Source organism: Coregonus lavaretus (assembly GCF_964263955.1).
Source record: "Coregonus lavaretus genome assembly, chromosome: 8".
Classification (NCBI taxonomy): domain Eukaryota; kingdom Metazoa; phylum Chordata; class Actinopteri; order Salmoniformes; family Salmonidae; genus Coregonus; species Coregonus lavaretus.
Window position 1 is genome coordinate 31,644,478 of NC_139995.1, and position 27,207 is coordinate 31,671,684.

The 27,207-nt window shown below is 42.2% G+C and overlaps 1 protein-coding gene across 1 annotated transcript; it reads left to right on the top strand.

The window, feature by feature from the left end:
• Nucleotides 1–807: 807 nt before the first annotated feature.
• On the top strand, nt 808–25,145 carry LOC311134010 (transmembrane and coiled-coil domains protein 2-like; the record flags this gene model as incomplete). Its single annotated transcript, XM_084167624.1, has 4 exons — nt 808–825; nt 17,218–17,622; nt 17,879–18,559; nt 24,846–25,145. The coding sequence occupies 4 exons, from the start codon at nt 808–810 to the stop codon at nt 25,143–25,145; spliced, it is 1,404 nt and encodes a 467-aa protein (XP_084023750.1).
• Between the last annotated feature and the right edge of the window lie 2,062 nt (nt 25,146–27,207).

The following is a 27,207-nucleotide window of genomic DNA, read 5'->3' on the forward strand; positions in this document are numbered from 1 at the left end:
TTCAGTGCACGAAAGTACAGGAGGGACGACAGACATGCCACATTCAGAGTAATGGGCAGTCTGATATAGTAATGCAACCAAATGATTGCATATCCCACACCCAGCCACACAGGAACAGTAGCTTTTAACAAGCACAACTGGCTGTGAATCACGCAATGTCATCTAAAATACACAGAAGCATAATTTAATGGGTTTTGAAAGACAAGGGTCTACAGCAGCAGGAGTAGGAGCAAAACTTGTTCTTTCTACTTTTTACTGGTGTAAGCAACTTATCTACTGTCTCGTGTCACTTTTGTGCTTTCTGCATCACTTTCATCCTGTCTTGCACCACTTGGCTATACTGTCTCCCACCACTTACCTATTGTCTTGTGCCATTTACCTACCTTCAAACAGTATTGGCAGAGCATTAGGTGAGTGGTGCAACATTGTAGCCTAGTACCAATAACAACAGTAGAGTGAAGGTTTTGCTCCTAATTCCTCTTGAAAAGTAGAAACATCAAGAATAAAAGCAAGGAAGTTGGGGCATATGTTTATAAAGAAAGAAGTAAAGATGACAGGACAGTTTTGAGTAGAACATCAGCAGTTTGAAGAATAGCTGAGTGGAATATGTTACTGTCATTGCAGTCATCAAGTCAGGAAAAAGTAGCAATCTCATTATTGTTTACATTTCAAACCAAACTCCAATTTGTTTACAACAGACCCAACAACAAAGCATGGCAATTCCCACTCAGCTACCCTGGTCTGTATTAGGCTACCACTGTTTAGCTATCGTGAAAACCATAAAAGTTCTAAAGTGTTCTCTTAGCAATGGCAATCAAAGCTGTGGTAACATTAAACGAGTAAAACATGTGTTGAACGGAACCTTGAACAAGTTCAACAGAACTTTGAACGTGTCACTTAATCTAGTCCTACTCTCAGCTGGTGTGGTGGCTTTAGTTTCTTCATTGAGCGGTAGCAGTGGGCTCTCACAGAGATCTCATTTGTAGCCCTGTTTTTACCTGATACTTTCATAAAAGTACAAACACATGAAGTGAGAGGTATATACACATGATTCAACTTTATTTAAAGCATGATTAACCTGAAGCAGGACGGAGTCATGACTTAAAACACCAAAGCAAGGCTTCTAGCTCAGGCTAGCTAGCGTTAGCATATTACCTTCAAAGTTGCAAAGAAAAGAAGAAACGTAAAATTTGAAGCCTTTATCCAGTTTGCTATGTGGTGTCGTACTGGATGTCCGGACGACCCTCCGTATATCATTAGCAGATACTTTAGGCAACTCCAGCAAACACCTTGTAAACTTCATCTCTGCCATCATAACGGTCTACTGTCACTGGCTAATGTTTTTTTCCGGTAACCGGAAATGCCCAAGCATCCTTACGCCAATGCAGAAGTGATGCGTGCATAGAGCCTATTGGTTACTCTTCAATTCAATTTAAGGGCTTTATTGGTATGGGAAACGTGTGTTAACATTGCCAAAGCAAGTGAAGTAGATAGTAAACAAAAGTTAAATAAACAATAAAAGTTAACAGTAAACATTACACTCAGAAGTTCCAAAAGGATAAAGACATTTCAAATGCCATATTATGTACAGTTGAAGTCGAAAGTTTACATACACCTTAGCCAAATACATTTAAACTCAGTTTTTAAAAATTCTTGACATTCAATCCTAGTAAAAATTCCTTAACCTAGGTCAGTTAGGATCACCACTTTATTTTAAGAATGTGAAATGTCAGAATAATAGTAGAGAGAATGATTTATTTCAGCTTTTATTTCTTTCATCACATTCCCAGTGGGTCAGAAGTTTACATACACTCAATTAGTATTTGGTAGCATTGCCTTTAAATTGTTTAACTTGGGTCAAACATTCCGGGTAGCCTTCCACAAGCTTCCCACAATAAGTTGGGTGAATTTTGGCCCATTCCTCCTGACAGAGCTGGTGTAACTGAGTCAGGTTTGTAGGCCTCCTTGCTCGCACACGCTTTTTCAGTTCTGCCCACAACTTTTCTATAGGATTGAGGTCAGGGCTTTGTGATTGCCACTCTAATACCTTGACTTTGTTGTCCTTAAGCCATTTTGCCACAACTTTGGAAGTGAGCTTGGGGTCATTGTCCATTTGGAAGACCCATTTGCGACCAAGCTTTAACTTCCTAACATGTCTTGACATGTTGCTTCAATATATCCACATAATTGTCCTTCCTCATGATGCCATCTATTTTGTGAAGTGCACCAGTCCCTCCTGCAGCAAAGCACCCCCAAAGCATAATGCTGCCACCCCGTGCTTCACGGTTGGGATGGTGTTCTTCGGCTTGCAAGTGTAACGATGGTCATTATGGGCAAAAAGTTCTATTTTTGTTTCATCAGACCAGAGGACATTTCTCCAAAAAGTACGATCTTTGTCCCCATGTGCAGTTGCAAACCGTAGTCTGGCTTTTTTATAGCGGTTTTGGAGCAGTGGCTTCTTCCTTGCTGAGCGGCCTTTCAGGTTATGTCGATATAGGACACGTTTTACTGTGGATATAGATACTTTTGTACCTGTTTCCTCCAGCATCTTCACAAGGTCCTTTGATGTTATTCTGGGATTGATGTGCACTTTTCGCACCAAAGTCGGTTCATCTCTAGGAGACAGAACACGTCTCCTTCCTGGGCGGTATGACAGCTGCGTGGTCCCATGGTGTTTATACTTGTGCACTATTGTTTGTACAGATGAACGTGGTACCTTCAGGTGTTTGGAAATTGCTACCAAGGATGAACCAGACTTGTGAAGGTCTACAATTAATTTTCTAAGGTCTTGGCTGATTTCTTTTGATTTTCCCATGATGTCAAGCAAAGAGGCACTGAGTTTGAAGGTAGGCCATGAAATACATCCACAGGTACACCTCCAATTGATTCAAATTATGTTAATTAGTAATTAGTATGAAAAATGTATGCACTCACTAACTGTAAGTCGCTCTGGATAAGAGCGTCTGCTAAATGAGTAAAATGTAAAAATGTAAATTAGCCTATCGGAAGCTTCTAAAGCCATGACATCATCTTTTGGAATTTTCCAAGCTGTTTAAAGGCACAGTCAACTTAGTGTATGTAAACTTCTGACCCACCGGAATTGTGATACAGTGAATTATAAGTGAAATAATCTGTCTGTAAACAATTGTTGGAAAAATTACTTGTGTCATGCACAAAGTAGATGTCCTAACCGACTTGCCAAAACTATAGTTTGTTAACAAGAAATTTGTGGAGTGGTTGAAAAACGAGTTTTAATGACTCCAACCTAAGTGTATGTAAACTTCCGACTTCAACTGTATATATACAGTGTTGTAACAATGTGCAAATAGTTAAAGTCCAAACCTAAATATGGGTTGTATTTACAATGGTGTTTGTTGTTCACTGGTTGTCCTTTTCTTGTGGCAGCAGATCACAAATCTTGCTGCTGTGATTGCACACTGTGGTATTTCACCCAGTAGATATGGGAGTTTATCAAAATTGGGTTTGTTTTCAAATTCTTTGTGGATCTGTGTAATCTGAGGGAAATATGTGTCTCTAATATGGTCATACATTTGGCAGGAGGTTAGGAAGTGCAGCTCAGTTTCCATCTCATTTTGTGGGCAGTGTGCACATAGCCTGTCTTCTCTTGAGAGCCAGGTCTGCCTACAGCGGCCTTTCTCAATAGCAGGCTATGCTCACTAAGTCTGTACATAGTCAAAGCTTTCCTTAAGTTTGGGTCAGTCACAGTGGTCAGGTATTCTGCCACTGTGTACTCTCTGTTTAGGGCCAAATAGCATTCTAGTTTGCTCTGTTTTTTTGTTAATTCTTTCCAATGTGTCAAGTAATTCTCTTTTTGTTTTCACATGATTTGGTTGGATTTAAATGTGTTGTTGTCCTGGGGCTCTGTGGGGTCTGTTTGTGTTTGTGAACAGGGCCCCAGGACCAGCTTGCTTAGGGGACTCCTCTCCAAGTTAATCTCTCTGTAGGTGATGGCTTTGTTATGGAAGGTTTGGGAATCGCTTCCTTTTAAGTGGTAATAGAATTTAACAGCTCTTTTCTGGATTTTGATAATTAGCGGGTATCGGCCTAATTCTGCTCTGCATGCATTATTTGGTGTTTTCCGTTGTACACTGAGGATATTTTTTGCAGAATTCTGCATGCAGTCTGAATTTGGTGTTTGTCCCATTTTGTGAATTCTTGGTTGGTGAGTTGACACCAGACCTCACAACCATAAAGGGCAATGGGTTCTATAACTGATTAAAGTATTTTTAGCCAGATCCTAACTGGTATGTCAACTTCTATGTTCCTTGTGATAGCTTAGAAGCCCGGCCCGTTTAGGCCGAGGCATGTATAGTGTTTTGTGTGCTCTAGGGCAAAGGTGTCTAGATGGAATTTGTATTTGTGGTCCTGGCAACTGGACCTTTTTTGGAACACCATTATTTTTTGTCTTACTGAGATTTACTGTCATGGCCCAGGTCTGACAGAATCTGTGCAGATTATCTAGGTGCTGCTGTAGGCCCTCCTTGATTGGTGACAGAAGCACCAGATCATCAGCAAACAGTAGACATTTGACTTCAGATTCTAGTAGGGTGAGGCCGGGTGCTCCAGACTGTTCTAGTGCCCTCACCAATTCATTTATATATATTGAAGAGGGTGGGGCTTAAACTGCATCCCTGTCTCACCCCACGGCCCTGTAGAAAGAAATGTGTGTGTTTTTTTGCCAATTTTAACTGCACACTTGTTGTTTGTGTACATGGATTTTATAATGTTGAATGTTTTTCCCACAACACCACTTTCCATCCATTTGTATAGCAGACCCTCATGCCAGATTGAGTCAAAAGCTTTTTTGAAATCAACAAAGTATGAGAAGACTTTGCCTTTGTTTTGGTTTGTTTGTTTGTCAATTAGGGTGTGCAGGGTGAACACGTGGTCTGTCGTACCGTAATTTGGTAAAAAGCCAATTTGACATTTGCTCAGTACATTGTTTTCACTGAGGAAATGAACAAGTCTGCTGTTAATGATAATGCAGAGGATTTTCCCAAGGTTGCTGTTGACACATATCCCACGGTAGTTGTTGGGGTCAAATTTGTCTCCACTTTTGTGGATTGGGGTGATCAGTACTTGGTTCCAAATATTGGGGAAGATGCCAGAGCTAAGGATGATGTTAAAGAGTTTAAGTGTAGCCAATTGGAATTTGTGGTCTGTATACAGTGAGGGAAAAAAGTATTTGATCCCCTGCTGATTTTGTATGTTTGCCCACTGACAAAGAAATGATCAGTCTATAATTTTAATAGTAGGTTTATTTGAACAGTGAGAGACAGAATAACAAACAAAAAAATAAAAAATAAAGAATGTAAAAAATGTTATAAATTGATTTGCATTTTAATGAGGGAAATAAGTATTTGACCCCATCTCAATCAGAAAGATTTCTGGCTCCCAGGTGTCTTTTATACAGGTAACGAGCTGAGATTAGGAGCACACTCTTAAAGGGAGTGCTCCTAATCTCAGTTTGTTACCTGTATAAAAGACACCTGTCCACAGAAGCAATCAATCAATCAGATTCCAAACTCTCCACCATGGCCAAGACCAAAGAGCTCTCCAAGGATGTCAGGGACAAGATTGTAGACCTACACAAGGCTGGAATTGGCTACAAGACCATCGCCAAGCAGCTTGGTGAGAACAGTTGGTGCGATTATTCTCAAATGGAAGAAACACAAAAGACCTGTCAATCTCCCTCGGCCTGGGGCTCCATGCAAGATCTCACCTCGTGGAGTTGCAATGATCATGAGAACGGTGAGGAATCAGCCCAGAACTACACGGGAGGATCTTGTCAATGATCTCAAGGCAGCTGGGACCATAGTCACCAAGAAAACAATTGGTGACACACTACGCCGTGAAGGACTGAAATCCTGCAGTGCCCGCAAATTCCCCCTGCTCAAGAAAGCACATATACAGGCCCGTCTGAAGTTTGCCAATGAACATCTGAATGATTCAGAGGAGAACTGGGTGAAAGTGTTGTGGTCAGATGAGACCAAAATTGAGCTCTTTGGCATCATCTCAACTCGCCGTGTTTGGAGGAGGAGGAATGCTGCCTATGACCCCAAGAACACCATCCCCACCGTCAAACATGGAGGTGGAAACATTATGCTTTGGGGGTGTTTTTCTGCTAAGGGGACAGGACAACTTCACCGCATCAATGGGACGATGGACGGGGCCATGTACCATCAAATGGTGAGAACCTCCTTCCCTCAGCCAGGGCATTGAAAATGGGTCGTGGATGGGTATTCCAGCATGACAATGACCCAAAACACACGGCCAAGGCAACAAAGGAGTGGCTCAAGAAGAAGCACATTAAGGTCCTGGAGTGGCCTAGCCAGTCTCCAGACCTTAATCCCATAGTAAATCTGTGGAGGGAGCTGAAGGTTCGAGTTGCCAAACGTCAGCCTCGAAACCTTAATGACTTGGAGAAGATCTGCAAAGGGGAGTGGGACAAAATCCCTCCTGAGATGTGTGCAAACCTGGTGGCCAACAACAAGAAATGTCTGACCTCTGTGATTACACAGAAAGCGGCACAGGTCCTAATCCAGGCACTTGTCATCTCCCGTCTGGATTACTGCAACTTGCTGTTGACTGGGCTCCCTGCCTGTGCCATTAAACCCCTACAATTTATCCAGAACGCCGCAGCCCGTCTGGTGTTCGATCTTCCCAAGTTGTCTCATATCACCCCGCTCCTCCGCACACTCCACTGGCTTCCAGTTGAGGCTCGCATCTACTACAAGACCATGGTACTTGCCTACGGAGCTGTGAGGGGAACGGCACCTCCTTACCTTCAAGCTCTGATCAGACCCTACACCCAAACGAGGGCACTACGTTCATCCACCTCTGGCCTGCTAGCTCCCCTACCTCTACGGAAGCACAGTTCCCGCTCAGCCCAGTCAAAGCTATTCGCTGCTCTGGCACCCCAATGGTGGAACAAGCTCCCCACGACGCTAGGACAGCGGAGTCACTGACCACCTTCTGGAGACACTTGAAACCCTACCTCTTGGGGGGCGCTGTTGGAAGCCAAGGATGTAGCACGCGTCTCCCTATCGCTCCTGAGTTAGTGACCAAATTTATATATTTAACTTTGCAAAATTGCATACATTTCTGTTTGCCCAGGCGTCTGAAGAGACCCATAAACAACTCAGTTCAAGTTTAATAAATTTAAATTCGTAATGACATCAACCCGGCCAAAAACAGAGTCTGCAAGAGCAGGCCGCAACAAGCCTGCAACTTCTCCCGACTCACCCCCGCCACCGAACGCTGCCAATGCCGGCCCCACGGAAACACTGACTGTGGAGATGCTGCAATCCGTGATAGGCACCCTCAAAACCGACATTTTCGGAAAAATTGACTGTCTCTCTACCAATCTCAGGTCAGAGATATCAACGATCAAAGACGAGCTTAAAAAATCTATCGAGAGTATACAGAATAAGCTCGACGCACATGGGGTGACTTTATCGGATTTGGAGCGAGGTGCTACAGACCACAGCACTCGCATTAGCGAGCTAGAGGCTAACGTCGGCTCATTGACAACTAGGGTGGCATTCCTCGATAATAGATGCGAAGATATGGAAAGTAGAATGCGGAGGAACAACATTCGTCTACTGGGAATACCGGAGGGAGTGGAGGGCCCAAGGCCCACGGAGTACATGGCCCAGCTACTTCAGGAGCTGCTCGGGCTAGAGGAGAAGCCATTGCTAGACCGGGCTCACCGCACTCTGCGTAGCCGACCCAGGGATGGAGAACCCCCACGACCATTTGTCATCAGGGTGCATTTCTTTCACGTCCGCAACGACATACTGAGAAGATCGGGAGAAGCATCCCCTCTTCTACATAAGGGTAAAAGAGTCTCGATATTTGCGGACTACACAACAGCTGTGGCTAAGAGGCGGGCTAGCTTTGGAGCTGTGAAACGCCAACTACACGCCTGCCCGGGCGTGAAGTTCGGCCTCATCTACCCTGCGGTTTTGAGACTGACTTTACCGGACGGCTCCATGCACAGATTCGAGGACCCGGCTATAGCGGCAGATTTCATCAACAAGAACGTGAAAGCGGCTGTTGTACCGCATGGTGTGTAACAAATGGTTGGCTGGCTGGTCTTCCTAGCAGGCTAGTTAGCAGGCCGAATGGGTGACTAACGAAGCCATCTTTGCTGGGTTCATCGACATATGAATGTCATTCTCTTTTTTATCTCTTTATTTCCAGCCCAGGTTTGCCGCCTCTAATGCCAATATCTGGGGGTCTGCATGGCTGTTTCAGTTTGATCATTTACCATCTGCGTCGAGGTTAAACCTCTCTCAATCGAGGATAGTTTTCCTTAGACTCTATTGGGGACCATTCTATCCATGTTTGGCTTACTCTAGTTAAATGGTCACTAATATTAGGTAGCACAGAGTAAGAGTTATCATGCTTAGCTCTAAACTTTCTTTGTATTTAGGGTTTTGCTTGCATCTCATTTGGGGAGATGCTTCGGCAAGGGCGGGTGTGAGGGAAGGGTTTGTTCACTCTCTATTTGTATATAGTTTGTATATGTTTTTTGTGCCTCTTCGTTTGTCTTTGTTTTTTACATTTGCGCTTTTAGGTTCAACTAAGATCTTCAGTTTACATTGTACCTTGTCCTTTACACATCCTCTCTCTCTCTTAAGATATGACTCAGCCTAGTGTAGCCCATACTGCTGGAGGGAATGGCTTTAATTTTCTTACTTGGAACTGCAGGGGCATAAATAACCCAGTTAAACGTAGTAAGGTGCTACACCATCTTCATCATTTGAAAGCTCACATCATCTTTCTCCAAGAAACTCATCTGAAGGTATCACAACACTCAAGTCTTAGGTGCAGATGGGTGGGTCAGGTGTTCCATTCCTCATTTCAGAGTAAGGCGAGAGGGGTGGCTATTTTACTTCACAGATCGGTACCTTTTACATGTTCTAAGGTGATCGCAGATCCCCATGGTAGATATATAATTGTCAGTGGTAGGCTGCTCAATACAAAGGTTCTTCTTGTTAATATCAATGCTCCTAATTGGGACAATGGAGATTTTTTCAAATCGGTTTTCTCTACACTCCCAGATATGTCCACCCATATGTTGATTTTAGGAGGTGACTTTAACTGTTGGTTAGACCCACAATTGGATCGATCCTCCACTAAACCTACCACCTTATCAACCTCAGCTAGAGTTGTTCGAACCTTTATGTCTGAATTCGCAGTCTCAGATCCTTGGAGAATGGTTAATCCAGCTGGGAAAGCATACTCTTTTTTCTCATCGGTTCACCACACTTTTACGCGCATAGACTACTTCCTTGTTGATGACCGGCTCCTCCACTCCATATCTTCATGTTCATATAACCCAATTGTTGTATCTGACCACGCCCCCGTTACTATGGAAGTAGCTTTTCAAAATGCTGACAATCAGCGACCGCCTTGGCGACTAAAAACTCAACTGCTCAGTAATGAACACTTTGTCAATTTTGTTTTGAGTCAAATCGACTTTTTCATGATTACAAATAGAACCCCAAACATCTCTGCGTCTACTCTCTGGGAAACTTTGAAAGCTTATATCAGAGGTGAAATTATCTCCTACACCGCACATGAGAACAAATTGAAAAGGAATAGGTTATCTATGCTAACACGCTGTATTGCCCAATTAGATGACATTTATGCCGTTTCACCATCCCCGGATATTTATAAGGAACGTTTAACTCTGCAAGCAGAATTTGACACACTATTAACAGACCAGGTTACTGAAATGCTTGTCAAGTCTAGGAGCACTTACTATGAACAAGGAGATAAAGCCAGTAAATTATTAGCTCACAAGTTACGTCAACAATCATCATCATCTCAGATTACAAAAATTCGTACATCATCTGGGATATCATTAGATCCTGGGGGGATCAATGAGGAGTTCAAGAGATTTTACCAGTCTCTATATACCTCTGAAAGTAAAGCGGATACACTGGAATTGGATGATTTCTTCCACTCACTATCTGTGCCTTCGGTCTGCCGGGATTTGGTTAAAAAATTAGAGCAGCCGATCACTGTTGAAGAACTGTCTAACGCTGTCAAATCCCTTCAATCTGGGAGAAGCCCAGGGCCTGATGGCTACCCGACAGAGTTTTATAAAAAGTTTATCACCAAAATAGCCCCTATTCTAATTGAAATGTACAATGATGCATTTGTAAATGGTGCTCTCCCACATACTCTCACTCAAGCAACCATTTGTGTTATTCTTAAAAAAAACAAAGACCCTCTTGACTGTGCATCATACCGTCCAATTAGCCTGCTAAATGTGGACTATAAAATTCTAGCCAAAATTCTGGCAACGCGGCTAGAAACAGTCCTCCCATCAATTATCTCTCCGGATCAAACAGGATTTATAAAAAATAGACACTCATTCTTCAATCTCCGAAGATTATTTAATATTATATACAATCCTTCTGTCGACAATACCTCTGAAGCCATTATATCCCTGGACGCGGAGAAAGCGTTTGATCGGGTGGAATGGAAATACCTTTTTTACACTCTAAATAAATTTGGCTTTGGCTCCAAATTCATGACCTGGATAAAACTTCTGTACTCATCCCCCCAAGCCTCTGTCAGGACTAATAACACTCAATCAGATCGCTTCCCTTTGCAAAGATCGACACGTCAGGGTTGCCCTTTAAGTCCCTTACTGTTTGCCCTCGCCATAGAGCCACTCGCAATAGCACTTCGCTCCAACCCCCTCATCAAAGGCATAGTCAGATACGGGCACGAACACAAACTGTCTTTATATGCAGATGATTTATTAATATACACATCCAATCTTTCTGTCTCTGTCCCTGCTGCCCTTGCCACTTTCGCATCCTTCGGTCACTTATCAGGGTATAAACTAAATCTCAGTAAAAGTGAATTGATGCCACTTAACATGGCTGCAAAAAAACCCCTTTACATAACTTGCCATTTAAAATAGCTCACAGTAGTTTTATTTATCTCGGGGTACATGTCACAATTAGGTTTGAAAACCTTTTTCAAGCCAACTTTGCTCCTCTCTTAACCCGTACTAAGGACAATTTGGAACGGTGGTCTTTGCTACACCTCTCCTTAGTTGCTAGAATTAACTCTATTAAAATGAATACTCTCCCTAAATTCTTATACCTCTATCAGTGCCTTCCAATATTTCTACCCAATACATTTTTCAAAAAGATCGACGGCCTAATTCTACCCTTTATATGGGACAAAAAGCCTCCTAGGATGCGAAAACAGCTCTTGCAGAGGCCCAAACCAGACGGCGGTCTAGCTCTACCAGATTTCAGATTCTATTATTGGGCCGCTAACCTTAGGATCATTCAGTACTGGTTGCAGAGCAGAGTGATATTCCCACCCCCAACTTGGCTGGAGATGGAGGCTGCCTCGTCTACACCGGCATCATTGTCTTCCCTCGCTCACTCCTCTATTACAGGCCCTTACTCCTCCTTCACCAATAATATATGTGTCAAAACAACATTGAAGATCTGGAATCAATTTAGGCGCCACTTTGGGTTTCAAACAACCTCTTCCTTGGCTCCGGTAGCCTCAAACCCAGCTTTTCCCCCATCTATGATTGATGGTGCTTTCTCAACATGGTCTAATCTCGGTATTAAAAGATTCAGAGATCTGTATACTAACAATACATTTAGTACGTTTCAACAATTATCAGCTAAATTTGGTCTCCCCAGACATCATTTTTTTAGGTTCTTACAAGTCCGGAGTTATGTCCGCAGCATAGATCCAGGATTCCCCAACCTTTCTGGTGGAACACAGTTCGACACATTTCTCACCCCACTTCCTAATCAGAAAGGCACATTGTCAATAATCTATAGTCAAATTTGCTCACTACAAGCCATCTCATTAAACAATATCAAATCCTCTTGGGAGGAGGAACTGGGTGAGGAAATATCTGATGAACTATGGGAAGGGGCACTCAAAAGGGTACATAGCTCTTCTATTTGCGCTCGACACGGCCTCATCCAATGCAAACTCATTCATAGGGCCCACTGGACCAAAGCAAGACTATCAAAAATTTACAAGGATGTGAACCCTAATTGTGTTCGATGTAACCAGTCCCCTGCTAATCATGTGCACATGTTTTGGTGCTGCCCATCTCTTGTTGGTTTCTGGAAAGACATCTTTAACACACTCTCAGAATTAAGCGGCACACAGATCGAGCCAGACCCTCTCATTGCATTATTTGGAGTTTCCTTACCCACAATACAATTGACCAAAATGAATAAGGATGTAATTGCCTTTGTCACGTTGTTAGCGAGACGATTAATTTTACTTAGATGGAAATCCTCTGCAGCCCCTTCTCATGCTCTTTGGATTAAATCTATTTTGAATTGCATAAAGTTGGAGAAAATAAAACAGACACTCAATGGGTCTGTAGACAAATTCTATGCAAAGTGGGCTCCCTTCTTTTCTTATGTTAAAAGAATACATTTCCCTGCAGTTCCAGAGTGATGTATATTTATATATTGGTGATGTAAGAAGCCTGGTATGTGCATATACGACATCTCGGATGTTAAGGACGGTAATAACTGTGCTAGCTGACCTATAACAACTGGATCAAAACATATATTTTTCCTTTTTTTTTATTATTATTATTTTTTTGTTTTTTATTATTTTTTTGTGTTTTATCTTATTTATGTATTTAATGTCTATTTTTTCTTTCATGTCTGTCTCTCTATGTTTTGCTGTATCGTTGTCTTCAAATTGTTGTTCCATATTCATACCAAATAACTTTCAAGTGCAATTATTTACTAAATGCTGGTACTGAAAATTCAATTAAAAAAAAAAAAAAAAAAAAAAAAAAAAAGAAACCCTACCTCTTTAAGGAATACCTGGAATAGTATAAAGTAATCCTTCTACCCCCCCAACCCCCCCCCCCCCCCCCCCATAAAAAATAATAAAAAAAAGTGGTTGTCCCACTGGCTATCATAAGTTGAATGCACCAATTTGTAAGTCGCTCTGGATAAGAGCGTCTGCTAAATTATGTAAATGTTAATGTAAATTGCCAACACGGGTTTTGCCTCCAAGTACTAAGTAATGTTTTGCAGAGGGGTCAAATACTTATTTCCCTCATTAAAATGCAAATCAATTTATAACATTTTTGACATGCATTTTTCTGGATTTTTTTGTTGTTATTCTGTATCTCACTGTTCAAATAAACCTACCATTAAAATTATAGACTGATCATGTCTTTGTCAGTGGGCAAACTTACAAAATCAGCAGGGGATCAAATACTTTTTTCCCTCACTGTATTTTATCATTTCATTGAGGATACCATCAACACCACAGGCCTTTTTGGGTTGGAGGGTTTGTATATTGTCCTGTAGTCCATTCAATGTAGTTGGAGAATCTAGTGGGTTCTGGTAGTCTTTAATAGTTGATTCTAAGATTTGCATTTGATCATGTATATTTTGTTTCTGTTTGTTCTTTGTTATAGGGCCAAAAATATTGGAGAAGGGGTTTACCCATACATCTCCATTTTGTATAGATAGCTCTTTGTGTTGTTGTTTGTTTAGTGTTTTCCAATTGGTTAGATTCTATGGATTCTTCAATTACATTGAGCTGAAACAAACAAGAAATAAGACAAAGAACCGGAAACCCCCCCCCCCCCCCCCCCCAAAGTCAATACTTTGTAGAGCCACCTTTTGCAGCAATTACAGCTGCAAGTCTCTTGGAGTATGTCTCTATAAGCTTGGCACATCTAGCCACTGGGATTTTTGCACATTCTAAAAGGCAAAACTGCTCCACCTCCTTCAAGTTGGATGGGTTCCACTGGTGTACAGCAATCTTTAAGTCATACCACAGATTTTCAATTGGATTGCGGTCTGGGCTTCGACTAAGCCATTCAAATCAAATCAAATTTGATTTGTCACATACGCGTGTTTAGCAGATGTTATAGCGGGTGTAGCGAAATGCTTGTGCTTCTAGCTCCAACAGTGCAGTAATATCTAACAAGTAATATCTAACAATTTTTCAAGCAATGTTTCAAGCAATTTCATGCTTGAAACAATTTCATGCTCGCACACAATGCTTGTGTGCGCTCGCATTTACGCCTGTGTGCGTCCTTTTTGCCTCCGGGCTGTTTTGGATATATTTTTGTGCTTAAGTAAAGTCTTGTTGGACTTATCCTCTGCTGCCTGCGCCTGATTCTACACCACACCTATACACAGCAACGTGACACTGGGGCCTTTCAGAACAGGTGTGTATATATACTGAGATCATGTGACAGATCATGTGACACTTAGATTGCACACTGGTGGACTTTATTTAACTAATTATGTGACTTCTGAAGGTAATTGGTTGCACCAGATCTGATTTAGGGGCTTCATAGCAAAGGGGGTGAATACATATGCATGCACCACTTTTCCGTTATTTATTTCTTTGAATTTTTTTAAACAAGTTATTTTTTTTCATTTCACTTCACCAATTTGGAATATTTTGTGTACAAATGACATGGGGAATATTTAAAAAATATCCTAAAACTGAATCTTTACAATGAGCATTATGATGCATAAACATGACACTAGGTAAGGGATAATCAATGAGGGGCTATGCGTTCTATGGAAAATAATGAACAACATGGAGTGTTCCATGATGCTCTAGAGAAGTGGAACTGACCTTCCATGGAGTTGCATTATTTTCCAGAGAACACACAGAGCCCCGAGTTGATTATCCCTTTTATACCATAGCTATAATTTAACACATTTGCCACTAACAATGTGTTCATTTGTTGGTAGAAATGTGTTCAACATCCTCTGAAGTAGATAGCAAGTTTACATGATAGCTACAGTAGTTGCCGTGTAACCTAATAAACAGACTTGCTTGTTTAGCTAACCAAACCATCAATCCTAGCTTGCTATTATCTAAATCGAATTCAACAATACCAATACGGTTTTCAATTTGACTTTTACTTTCAAAAGTAGCTCAAACAAAACATTTAAAAATGAAATAGAGCCATTGAATTCTACCGTGTAAATATACCATGCGTTAGAGGGAAATAATGCACGCTCTAGAATGCCCTTCATGCCAATCAGAAAGGAGTATTCAACAATGCTATGTAAATGAATGTCTAGAATTAGAACAGTATTCCAAATTCTAAAAGTTGGCCTAACTCTCTAAATATATGGCTCTGGGCCCATCTCATCTTCCTGTTAAAACAACAATGAGTGCGGTTACATGCACACAATAATGCGATTATTGTGGATAGTTTTATTAATATAATAGTTTGTTTAAAACGTTTACATGCTTTGCATGAAGAACGATTTCCCTAATAATCCTGTTTACATCTGAAATCAGGCTACCTGTGTCACAAACGTTGACTGATGACTCGTGGAACCAAGGCGCAGCGTGATAAGCGTACATTTTATTTAGTACACAACACACGAACAAAACAACAAAACGAACGATACGTGAAGTCCTGAGGTTACAACAACACAAACCTTTACGGAACAAGATCCCACAAACTAACTGGTGCCAACAGGCTGCCTAAGTATGGTCCCCAATCAGAGACAACGAGCTACAGCTGCCTCTGATTGGGAACCACCCTGGCCAACATAGATCTAAACGATCTAGAACAAAAACCATAGAAAACGAAACATAGAAAAATCCACACCCTGGCTCAACATTTAAGAGTCTGTCACGGTTTCGGCCGAGGCTGCTCCTTCTCCTTGTTCGGGCAGGCTTCGGCGGTCGTCGTCTCCGGAGTACTAGCTGCCACCGTTCTATGTTTCTATGTTTGATTAGTTTTGTCTGATTGTTACACCTGTTCATTGTTAAGTGTTCATTATGCGTCCTATTTAGTTCTCTTGTGTTTGGTCAGGTGTTGTGTATATTGTTCGATGTCACGTGTAGTAGTTGGTTCGCTGTTCTGTGCTCTCTGTATTTCGTTTTGTTTGAGAGAGTCCTGCACGTTGTGCGCATTTACTTTGGTTCTTACCAGTGTGCGTATGTTTCGCCTGTGGCCTGTTGCCGTGTTTGGCTTGTATTTTCGGACTTCACTAAAGACATCTGTTTCGAATCTCTGTGTGTCCTGCGTGTGATTCCACGTTACCTCTACACTCAACCCTGACAGAGTCCCCAGAGCCAGGGCGTGACAACCTGATGGCACTCTGATAAATGCAGAAAATCGGCAATCAAAATAATCGTTCTACCACAGAAAACATGTTATTTTTGGGAAGCATATTTGATTCTGAGTTCGGACATATAAAGTTTGTATGTGAAAACTACTTCTACGACACATACATTCAGTTGTTCTGAAAACACTCGCGCTAAAGAGGGAGGCTCGCTCGGCTGGTGCTAGCACTGTGTAGATCAAATACACAGCTGGAACACCGATTAAGTTATTAGAACAATATAAAACATTCTAAAAATTTGCCTAACTCTCTATGGCTTTGATGTTGTTCCGTTCTGTGTCATAATCAATGTAATTACCAGATACATTCTATTCCATAAAAGGAAAATCCTGTAACCTGGTGATGTCATAAGTGGTCTACAAAACAATTTGAAACTATGTCAATTTGAACTATGCAGTTATGGGTCCTTCATTTTTTGTTTTTTAAAGGCAAGACAGTTGTAATCATATTTTCCCAAAATCAACCGGATACTTCATTCGTTGAAATTAGCAATGAACGGTGGGAAATCTATTAATTGTTTGTACCGATTTTTGTCCATATAATTATGCAATCAATGCACTGTACATCATGATTTCTTAGTTTAGTAGTTTATGCACTGTTAAAACTGTATTTTTACACATAGTCCTGTTTAAAGGCAGCTCTGTCAGGAAGCTACTGTATATTTACATTTAACATTTAAGTCATTTAGCAGACGCTCTTATCCAGAGTGACTTACAAATTGGTGCATTCAACTTAGGATAGCCAGTGGGACAACCCCCCCCCCCCCCCCCTTTTTGGGGGGGAGAGAACTTGGGATGGTTGAACACCATAAATGGGCCATGCTGAAAATCTGAGACTGGGGATTGGGGGCTGGGGGCTGGGGGCTGAGGGCTGGGGGCTGAGGGCTGGGCGAGGAAAAAATCACCACATCTGTCATTGTGATGGGTTTTCTGCTTTAAAGATATATTTTAGCATCCAATGCTGCCCTCACATAAATGATGCTCACTCCACTCTCTTTGCCTGCACTCTGTCTCCCCTGCCTCCCCACCCCTGGCCCATTTAGCTGGATAAGAGCGAGGTGACAACGTTGGGCCTGCCCCCCTCAGCCAGCCATGGAGCCTCTGACGCCTCTCACATCAGCGTGGATGGGGCAGGGGCTGTGGCCGAGGTGGGAGCTCTAGCCGGATGGGCTGAAGGGTCAGTGGTTGTCGAGGCCCAATGGACACGCACTGCTCTGGAGCAGCTACAGCAGAAGATCTTGAAGATCACTGAGCAGATTCGCATAGAACAGGAGGCACGAGATGACAACGTGGCCGAATACTTGAAGCTGGCCCACAATGCCAACAGGCATCAGGCTTTCCGTATCAAACAGGTGTTTGAGAAGAAGAACCAGAAGTTTGCACAGACCATCACCCACCTGCTCAAAAAGCTAGAGCACTACCACAAGAAGTTGAAGGAGATAGAGCAGGTGAGTGTGTGTGCAGGTGTGTGTCTGTGTGTGTGTGTGTGTGAGAGAGAGAGAGAGACAGACAGACAGACAGACAGACAGACAGACAGACAGACAGACAGACAGACAGACAGACAGACAGACAGACAGACAGACAGACAGACAGAGAGAGAGAGAGAGAGAGAGAGAGAGAGAGAGAGAGAGAGAGAGAGAGAGAGAGAGAGAGAGAGATGGGTCCTCTTTTAAGTTGACACCGTTTCCCCCTTTCTCCTTATAGCATGGTCTAGGCCAGCAGTATAAGGATGTGGTGGTGGAAATGCAGCAGGGGCTGAAGGATGTAGGAGCCAACGTACGAGCAGGGATCAGTGGCTTTGGTGGAGGTTTGGTGGAGGGGGTCAAAGGAGGGGCGTCAGAACTCACCCATACCGCTGTGGTATCTAAGCCAAGGGAGTTTGCCAGCTTGATCAAATTCGGCAGCACAGACACCATAGAGGACGGTGTAGAGGGGCATTCAGACAACGCACCCCTGAGTGGCTGCTTCACCTTGGCCTCCAGCCCCAAGTACGGCAGTGATGATGAGTGCTCCAGTGACGTCAGTGATGACGAGTGCTCCGGGGCCAGGGGAGGAGGGGGGATGTTGGGGCTGGGGCCGGGCAGGCTGGATGGGTACCACCATCATAGTTCCTGGGATGCCCAGCTGGTAGGCCTGCAGGAGATCAAGGCCAGCCAGGCCCACATGGAGGACGCCATCGAGGACATGAAGAGTCAGCTGCAGAGTGACTACTCCTATATGAAACAGTGCCTGCAGGAGGAGAGATACAGGTATGAGCAACTGGAAGAGCAGCTGAACGACCTGACAGAGCTGCACCAGAAAGAGATGTCCAACCTGAAACATGAGCTGGCCAGCATAGAGGAGAAAGTGGCCTACCAGTCTGATGAGATAACCAGAGACTCTCAGGTAAAGAGGAAGACACTGTGTATAATCAGCTGTGTAGTGGAGGGTAAACACATGTAAAAGCAGTTTATTCACCTTTTTTATTTTGAGTATTTACCCACCTTTTACAGAAAAATGCAATGAAAGTATAGAGAGCATTATTTTACTCACCGCAAACTGCGATCAGCGTTTACCCACCTATTTTTAAAAAACCATTAATTAACAGTAATTTCGATCCTAATGTGCAAATTGTCCAAATAGATACGCAAGGTAGATGGATTATTTTAAATATGTTATTGGACCATAAACAGATATGGCTCATTAACCTTTACGGACCAAATAATGATGATACACACTTCTTTGACAATATATATATATAATAAATGATCAACCCTGCAAGCAATTCAAGACTCTATTATTATGGTGGGAGATTATAATACTGTTTTAAATAGCTCAATGGACCGTAAAGGAAATCACTCTACAAACAATCACCCTCATGCTCTTAAGGAAATCGTGAATGTCATGGATACATTAGAACTAGTAGATATATGGAGGCTTAAATATCCTGATCTAGTGAGATATACATGGCGGAGAATAGAATTAAAAAGGTATTGTCGGACATTATTCATTCTAATCAGACAGGTTGGAAGATACATTGGAGATAATATAAGGCAAGTACTGGAAACAATAGAACACTATGAAAAATCTGGGAAACCAGGCCTGCTATTCATAGCAGACTTCGAAAAGGCATTTGATAAAGTATGACTGGGGTTTATATATAAATGCCTGGAGCATTTCAATTTTGAAGAATCTTTTATAAAATGGGTTAAAATCATGTATAGTAAACCTAGGTGTAAAATAGTAAATAATGGCTATTTCTCAGAAAGTTTTAAACTGTCAAGAGGAGTGAAACAAGGTTGTCCACTATTGGCATATCTATTTATTATGGCCATTGAGATGTTAGCTATTAAAATCAGATCCAACAATAATATCAAGGGATTAGAAATCCAGGGCTTAAAAACAAAGGTGTCATTGTACGCTGATGATTCATGTTTTCTTTTAAATCCACAACTTGAATCCCTCCACAGCCTCATAGAGGATCTAGATACATTTTCTAACCTCTCTGGATTACAACCAAATTATGATAAATATACTATATTACGTATTGGATCACTATAAAATACAATTTTTACATTACCATGTAGTTTACCAACACAATGGTCTGATGGTGATGTGGATATACTCGGAATACATATCCCAAATGAAATAAATGATCTCACTCCAATAAATGTCAATAGAAAGTTAGCAAAAATAGATAAGATCTTGCTACCATGGAAAGGTAAATACCTGTCAATTTGTAGAAAAATCACCCTGATTAACTCTTTAGTATTATTCCAGTTTACCTATTTGCTTATGGTCTTGCCTACACCTAGCGAACAGTTTTTTTAAATTATATGAGAAAAAAATATTCAATTTTATTTGGAACGGCAAGCCAGACAAAATTAAAAGGGCCTATTTCTATAATGAATATGAATTTGGAGGACAGAAATTATTAAATATTAAAGCATTAGACCTATCACTAAAAGCTTCAGTCATACAAAAGTTATACTTAAATCCGAACTGGTTCTCTAGCAAATTAGTAGGATTGTCTCACCCAATGTTCAAGAATGTTTTTTTCCCTTTATTCAGATTACAACCTCTCACTTTCAGTTATTTGAAAAGGAAATCATCTCCCAAATATCACTCTTTCTAAAACAAGCCATAGAAAGTTGGTTGCAATTTCAATTTAATCCTCCAGAAACTACAGAACAAATAATGCAACAAATATTGTGGTTAAACTCAAATATACTAATTGATAAAAAAAACTTTTTTTTTTACAAAATGTTTAAAAAAGGTATAATCTTCGTAAATGATATCATCGGTAGGACTGGTGGAGTTATGTCGCACATGCAGCTAACAAAAACATATAGAAATGTCTGCTCTACCCAAAATTACAACCAAATAATTGTAGCATTACTGCAAAAATGGAAGAGGAAAGTGGAGGGGGGAAAAAGTAAGGAACTTGTCTGTCGGCCTTGCATTAAAGAACAAAATTGGTTAAAGAAAACTGTGATAAATAAAAAAGTATACCAGTTTCATTTAAGGACCAAAGGGTTGACAGCCATCCCATATAGATTGCAAAATAGTTGGGAAGAGATTGTTTATGTATCGATCCCATGGCATAGTGTTTATGAACTGATACGGAAAACGACGGCGGATTCAAAGCTTAGAATTCTTCAATTTAAATTATTATATAAAATTCTTGCTACCAATATAATGTTATTTATATGGGTGATACAATCTTCCCAGCTCTGCAGATTTTGCTGCGAAGAGACTTGATCATTTGTTTTGGTACTGTCCATTTGTAGCTTGTTTTTGGACACATGTCCAGGAATGGCTAAAGGATTGCAATATTTACCTGGAGCTAACACTGCAGATAGCATTACTGGGTTATCTGAAAAGTCATAGTCAATCGATCAATAATATAATAATACTTTTAGCAAAAATGTTTATTTTCAATTTACAACCTGTAGTAACAATGAGAATAGAAAGGTTCAGAACTTTTGTAAAACATCACAGTACAGTTGAAAAATATATGGCAAATAGAAATCCAATATGGATGGTGTTAAGAGATAGATGGGTGGTGTTGAATGGAGTTGAAGGATGGGACTAATAACAACTAACAGCTAATAACAACAAGATAACTAATAATGTAAGCATACTGTGTCCATAATAAGTATATAGGTTATAGGTTGAGCGCTTTTGTGAAAGAGCACAGTTAGAAAGATATGGCATATAGAAGCAAACCCGATGGACATCATGAAAATGATCGGAGAGGTTGAGGGTAGAGGAAGTTCAGGAGTAAAAACAAACAAAATATAATTATTGTAAAATTGACTGTGTCCATAAAATGTATATAGTATGTATAAGCTTGAAGTAGAGGCCTAAGCATTGTTGTTCACTAGTTTACTCTAATTAGGGAAGGGGTGGTGGGGTTGGAATGTAATAAAGGGAAATATTTTTTTTTAAAGGATATGTATATGTATGTCTATATATATGTATGTATGTATGTATATGTATGTATGTGTATATATATATATATTTGCGAGAGAAAAAAAACATATGGGGGATTGGAAGTGATGCAGACAATTACATTGATGGAAGTTACAATCTATCTGCAATATTAAAGCTGATTAAAGCTTTGTACATGTAGGTAGGTGTAAAGTGACTATGCATAGATAATAAACAGCGAGGAGGGGGGGGGGTCAATGTAAATAGCCCGGGTGGCAATTTGATTACTTGTTCAGCAGTCTTATGGCTTGGGGGTAGAAGCTGTTAAGGAGCCTTTTGGACCTAGACTTGGCGCTCCGGTACCGCTTGCTGTGCGGTAGCAGAGAAAAAAGTATATGACTTGGGTGACTGGAGTCTTTGACAATTTTCTGGGCCTTCCTCTGACACCGCCTTGTATATAGGTCCTGGATGTCAGGAAGCTTGGCCCCAGCGAAGTACTGGGCCGTACCCACTACCCTCTGTAGCGCCTTACGGTCGGATGCCGAGCAGTTGCCATACCAGGCGGTGATGCAACCGGTCAGGATGCTGTCGATGGTGCAGCTGTATTACTTTTTGAGGATCTGGGGAACCATGGCAAATCTTTTTAGTCTCCTGAGGGGGAAAAGGCGTTGTCGTGCCCTCTTCACGACTGTCTTGGTGTGTTTGGACCATGATAGTTTGTTGGTGATGTGGACACCAAGGAACTTGAAACTCTCGACCCACTCCACTACAGCCCCGTCGATGTGAATGGGGACCTGTTCGGCCCTCATTTTCCTGTAGTCCACGATCAGCTCCTTTGTCTTGCTCACATTGAGGGAGAGGTTGTTGTCCTGTCACCACACCACCAGGTCTCTGACCTCCTCCCTATAGGCTGTCTCATCGTTGTCAGTGATCAGGCCTACCACTGTTGTGTCGTCAGCAAATGTAATGATGGTGTTGTAGTCATGCTTGGCCATGCAGTCGTGGGTGAACAGGGAGTACAGGAGGGGACTAAGCACGCACCCCTGATGGGCCCCAGTGTTGAGGATCAGCGTGGCAGATGAGTTGTTGCCTACCCATACCACCTGGGGTGGCCCATCAGGAAGTCCAGGATCCAGTTGCAGAGGGAGATGTTTAGTCCCAGGGTCATTAGCTTAATGATGAGCTTTGTAGGCAATATGGTGTTGAACGCTGAGCTGTAGTGAATGAACAGCATTCTCACATAAGAGTTCCTTTTGTCCAGGTGGGAAAGGGCAGTGTGGAGTGCGATTGAGATTGCGTCATCTGTGGATCTGTTGGGGTGGTATGCGAATTGGAGTGGGTCTAGGGTTTCCGGGATGATGGTATTGATATTAGCCAAGACCAGCCTTTCAAGGCAGTTCATGGCTACCAACGTGAGTGCTACGGGGCGGTAGTCATTTAGGCAGGTTACCTTCATTTTCTTGGGCACAGGGACTATGGTGGTCTGCTTGAAACATGTAGGTATTACAGACTCGGTCAGGGAGAGGTTGAAAATATCAGTGAAGACACTTGCCAGTTGGTCTGCGCATGCTCTGAGAACACGTCCTGGTAATCCATCTGGCCCCGTGGCCTTGTGAATGTTGACCTGTTTAAAGGTCTTGCTGACATCGGCTACGGAGAGCGTGATCACACAGTCATCCGGAACAGCTGATGCTCTCATGCTTGCTTCAGTGTTGCTTGCCTCGAAGCGAGCATAAAAGGCATTTAGCTAATCTGGTGGGCTCGCGTCACTGGGCAGCTCGCAGATAGGTTTCCCTTTGTAGTCCGTAATAGTTTGCAAACCCTGCCACATCCGACGAGCGTCAGAGCCGGTGTAGTAGGATTCAATCTTAGTCCTGCATTGACACTTTGCCTGTTTGATGGTTCGTCTGAGGGCATAGCGGGATTTCTTATAAGTGTCCGAATTAGTGTCCCACTCCTTGAAAGTGGCAGCTCTAGCCTTTAGCTTGGTATGGATGTTGCCTGTAATCCATGGCTTCTGGTTGGGATATGTACGTACGGTCACTGTGGGGACGTCGTCGTCGTGCACTTATTGATGAAGCCGGTGACTGAGGTGGTATACTCTTCAATGCCATTGGATGAATCCCGGAACATATTCCAGTCTGTGCTAGCAAAACAGTCCTGTAGCGTAGAATCCGCATCATCTGATCAATTCCGTATTGAGCGAGTCACTGGTACTTCCTGCTTTAGTTTTTACTTGTAAGAAGGAATCAGGATGATAGAATTATGGTCAGATTTGCCAAATGGAGGGCGAAGAAGAGCTTTGTATGCGTCTCTGTGTGTGGAGTAAAGGTGGTCTAGAGTTTTTTTTCCCTCTGGTTGCACATGTGACATGCTGATAGAAATTAGATTAAACTGATTTAAGTTTGCCTGCATTAATGTCCCCGGTCACTAGGAGCGACGCTTCTGGATGAGCATTTTCTTGTTTGCTTATGGCCTTATACAGCTTGTTGAGTGCGGCCTTAGTGCCAGCATCGGTTTGTGGTGGTAAATAGACGGCTATGAATAATATAGATGAAAACTCTCTTGGTAGATAGTGTGGTCTACAGCTTATCATTAGGTACTCTACCTCAGGCGAGCAATACCTCGAGACTTCTTTAACATTAGACTGCGCACCAGCTGTTATTGACAAATAGACACACACACCCACCCCTCGTCTTACTCGTCATACTTTTTTTTCCGTCTTACCAGACTTAGCTGCTCTGTCCTGCCGATGCACAGAAAACCCAGCCAGCTCTATATTATTTGTGTCATTGTTCAGCCACGACTCGGTAAAACATAAGATATTAGTTAGTAGGATAGTCTCGATCGTAGATCATCCAGTTTATTTTCCAGTGATTGCATGTTGGCCAATTGAACGGATGGTGGAGGCAGTTTACCCACTCGCCGACAAATTCTCACAAGGCACCCCTACCTCTGCCCCCTGTATTTCCGTCTTTTCTTCACGTGAATGACGGGGATTTGGGCCTGGTCTCGGGGAAGCAGTATATCCTTCGCGTTTGATTCATTAAAGAAAAAATCTTCGTCCAGTTCGAGGTGAGTAATCGCTGTTCTGATGTCCAGAAGCTGTTTTCGGCCATAAGAGACCGTAGCAGCAACATTATGTACAAAATAAGTTACTAACAATGTGAAATAACTAACAAATTAGCACAGTTGGTTAGGAGCCCGTAAATGGCAGCCATCCCCTCCGGCACCAATTATGTTATATGTTTTTGTACAGGAGGCGGTGGAGTCGTGCCTGACCCGCATCACTAAGTTGGAGCTGCAGCAGCAGCAGCAGCAGATGGTGCAGTTGAAGGGTGTGGAGAACGCCAACGCCCGCGCCCTGCTGGGCAAACTCATCAACATCATCCTGGCTGTCATGGCCGTAGTGCTAGTGTTCGTCTCCACCCCAGCCAACTTCATCACTCCGCTCATAAAGACCCAAGCTCGGGGGGCCGCCACCGTCCTACTGGCCCTTTTTCTGTTCGTCCTTTGGAAGCACTGGGACTTCCTGGTGCTCTGGCTACTGCCAGGCTGAGCCCTCCACAGTCCAACACATTTACATTTTTACACTTTAGTCATTTAGCAGACGCTCTAATCCAGAGTGATTTACAGTTAGTGAGTGCATACATTTTTCACCTACACACATTGTTTAAACTTGACCTACCACCTATAAGATATAAAGAAATCTTGACACAAATTGTACCCCCATTTAACCGCAATATATTTAAACAATATACAGTATATAAAATGTTTTATTCATCTCATTAAATTGGGAAAATTTAAAAATGTAGGCCAAGGATAAGCCTACACTGCTGCCTGCAACATTGAACCACTCTAGAATACCTGACTCATTATTATGTTGCAGGCAGCTAATGATTTTTTTGTAATCAATTCAATTCAGCACTTAATCAGATCCACAAGGAGCCTAATGAATAATTCAGTGTCGTCCTCTGAGAACCTCCTGGGGTCAAAGACAAACGCTTTTCTGACAGGCAGCTTGCTAGCTGCGTCACACGACCACCACAGTGCCGCGACGCGCCACGCAGCACACCTCAGCAAGAATAGAATCTGAACTTAATAGTTTCCTGCCCTACAGTAGCTGGCTTGAATTTAGCAATTAGACTATAGGCTGCTGCAGTGCAATATACTGTATATGATATCTAGAGGTGGTTGTGGTTTCAACACTATGGGCTAGTGTGGAACACAGTTGTGTAAATCTGTTCTTTGATTGTGGGTGTAAGTTGGGTGTAAATAGAAAGACAATAGGCCTACAAAGCAAGCCTAGGTGGAATTGGCCTGTCTGATCTACTTTTCTAGGCTACACGCTCTCCACAAGCAAATTCAAATGAAAATGGCCTGGCTGACAGTCTACCTTTCTAGTTTTTCCCACAGCCTGTGGTCGGTACGTGCGTAGGAGCATTGCCATGGCTAGGCTATATGCTGTTACAGGCGAGAGCTGCGGTAGTTGTGGGGGTGGTGGTTTAGCTCACAAATGCATCACTATGCATCTACATTCTCATCCAGTGTTGACTCTAACCATCAGTGTATATTCTATGTCTAAATTCATTAAAGGCCCAGTGCACTCAAAAACGTGATTTTCCTGTGTTTTATATACACTAAGTATACCAAACATTAGGAACACCTTCCTAATGTTGAGTTGCACTCTACAAGGTGTTGAAAGCATTCTGCAGGAATGCTGGCCTATGTTGACTCCAATGCTTCCCACAGTTCTGTCAAGTTGGCTGGGCGTCCTTTGGGACATTCTTGATACACACAGGAAACTGTTGAGCGTGAAAAACCCAGCAGCATTGCAGTTCTTAACACAAACCGATGCGCCTGGCACCTACTACCATATTCCGTTCAAAGGCACTTAGATTTTTTGTCTTGCCCATTCACCCTCTGAATGGCACACATACGCAATCCATGTCTCAATTGTCTCAAGGCTTAAAAATCCTTTAACCTGTCTCGTCCCCTTCATCTACACTGATTGAAGTAGATTTAACAAGTGACATCAATGATGGATCATAGCTTTCGCCTGGATTCACCTGGTCAGTCTATGTCATGGAAAGAGTGTTCTTAATGTTTTGTATACTCAGTATATATTTCCACACTATGAGGTTGGAATAATACTGTGAAATTATGATAATTTTTTGTGTAAGAGCGGTTTGAAAAGATTGCCTGAAATGTCAATCTGTTTAGGTGGGATGAAGTTTTGGCCTGCCTGCTGACATCACCAGGTAGTAAATTAATTAATAGACCAATAAGAAAGAGAGTTCCAAACCTCTCTGCCAATAACAGCTATTTTTCACTTTTCCCCTCCCCACTCAGACCACTCCCAGACAGTCCTAGCAAAATCCTTGCTTGAGATTTTTGTATATTTTTGACCCTTTTAATTGAAAACATTCACAGTAAGGTACTTAATTGTTACCCAGAAATGATTTGATATTGTGATGAAAATGGCTGCATTGGACCTTTAAAGCAGAGACTTGTGTTTCTAATGGAGGGGGCTATGCAGTGCTTTCTCTCGGTTACTCACTGTGTCCTGTTCCTCTCTCTCCCTTTATCCTCCTCTCTCCCTCCCCTCCAGTCTTCTTGCC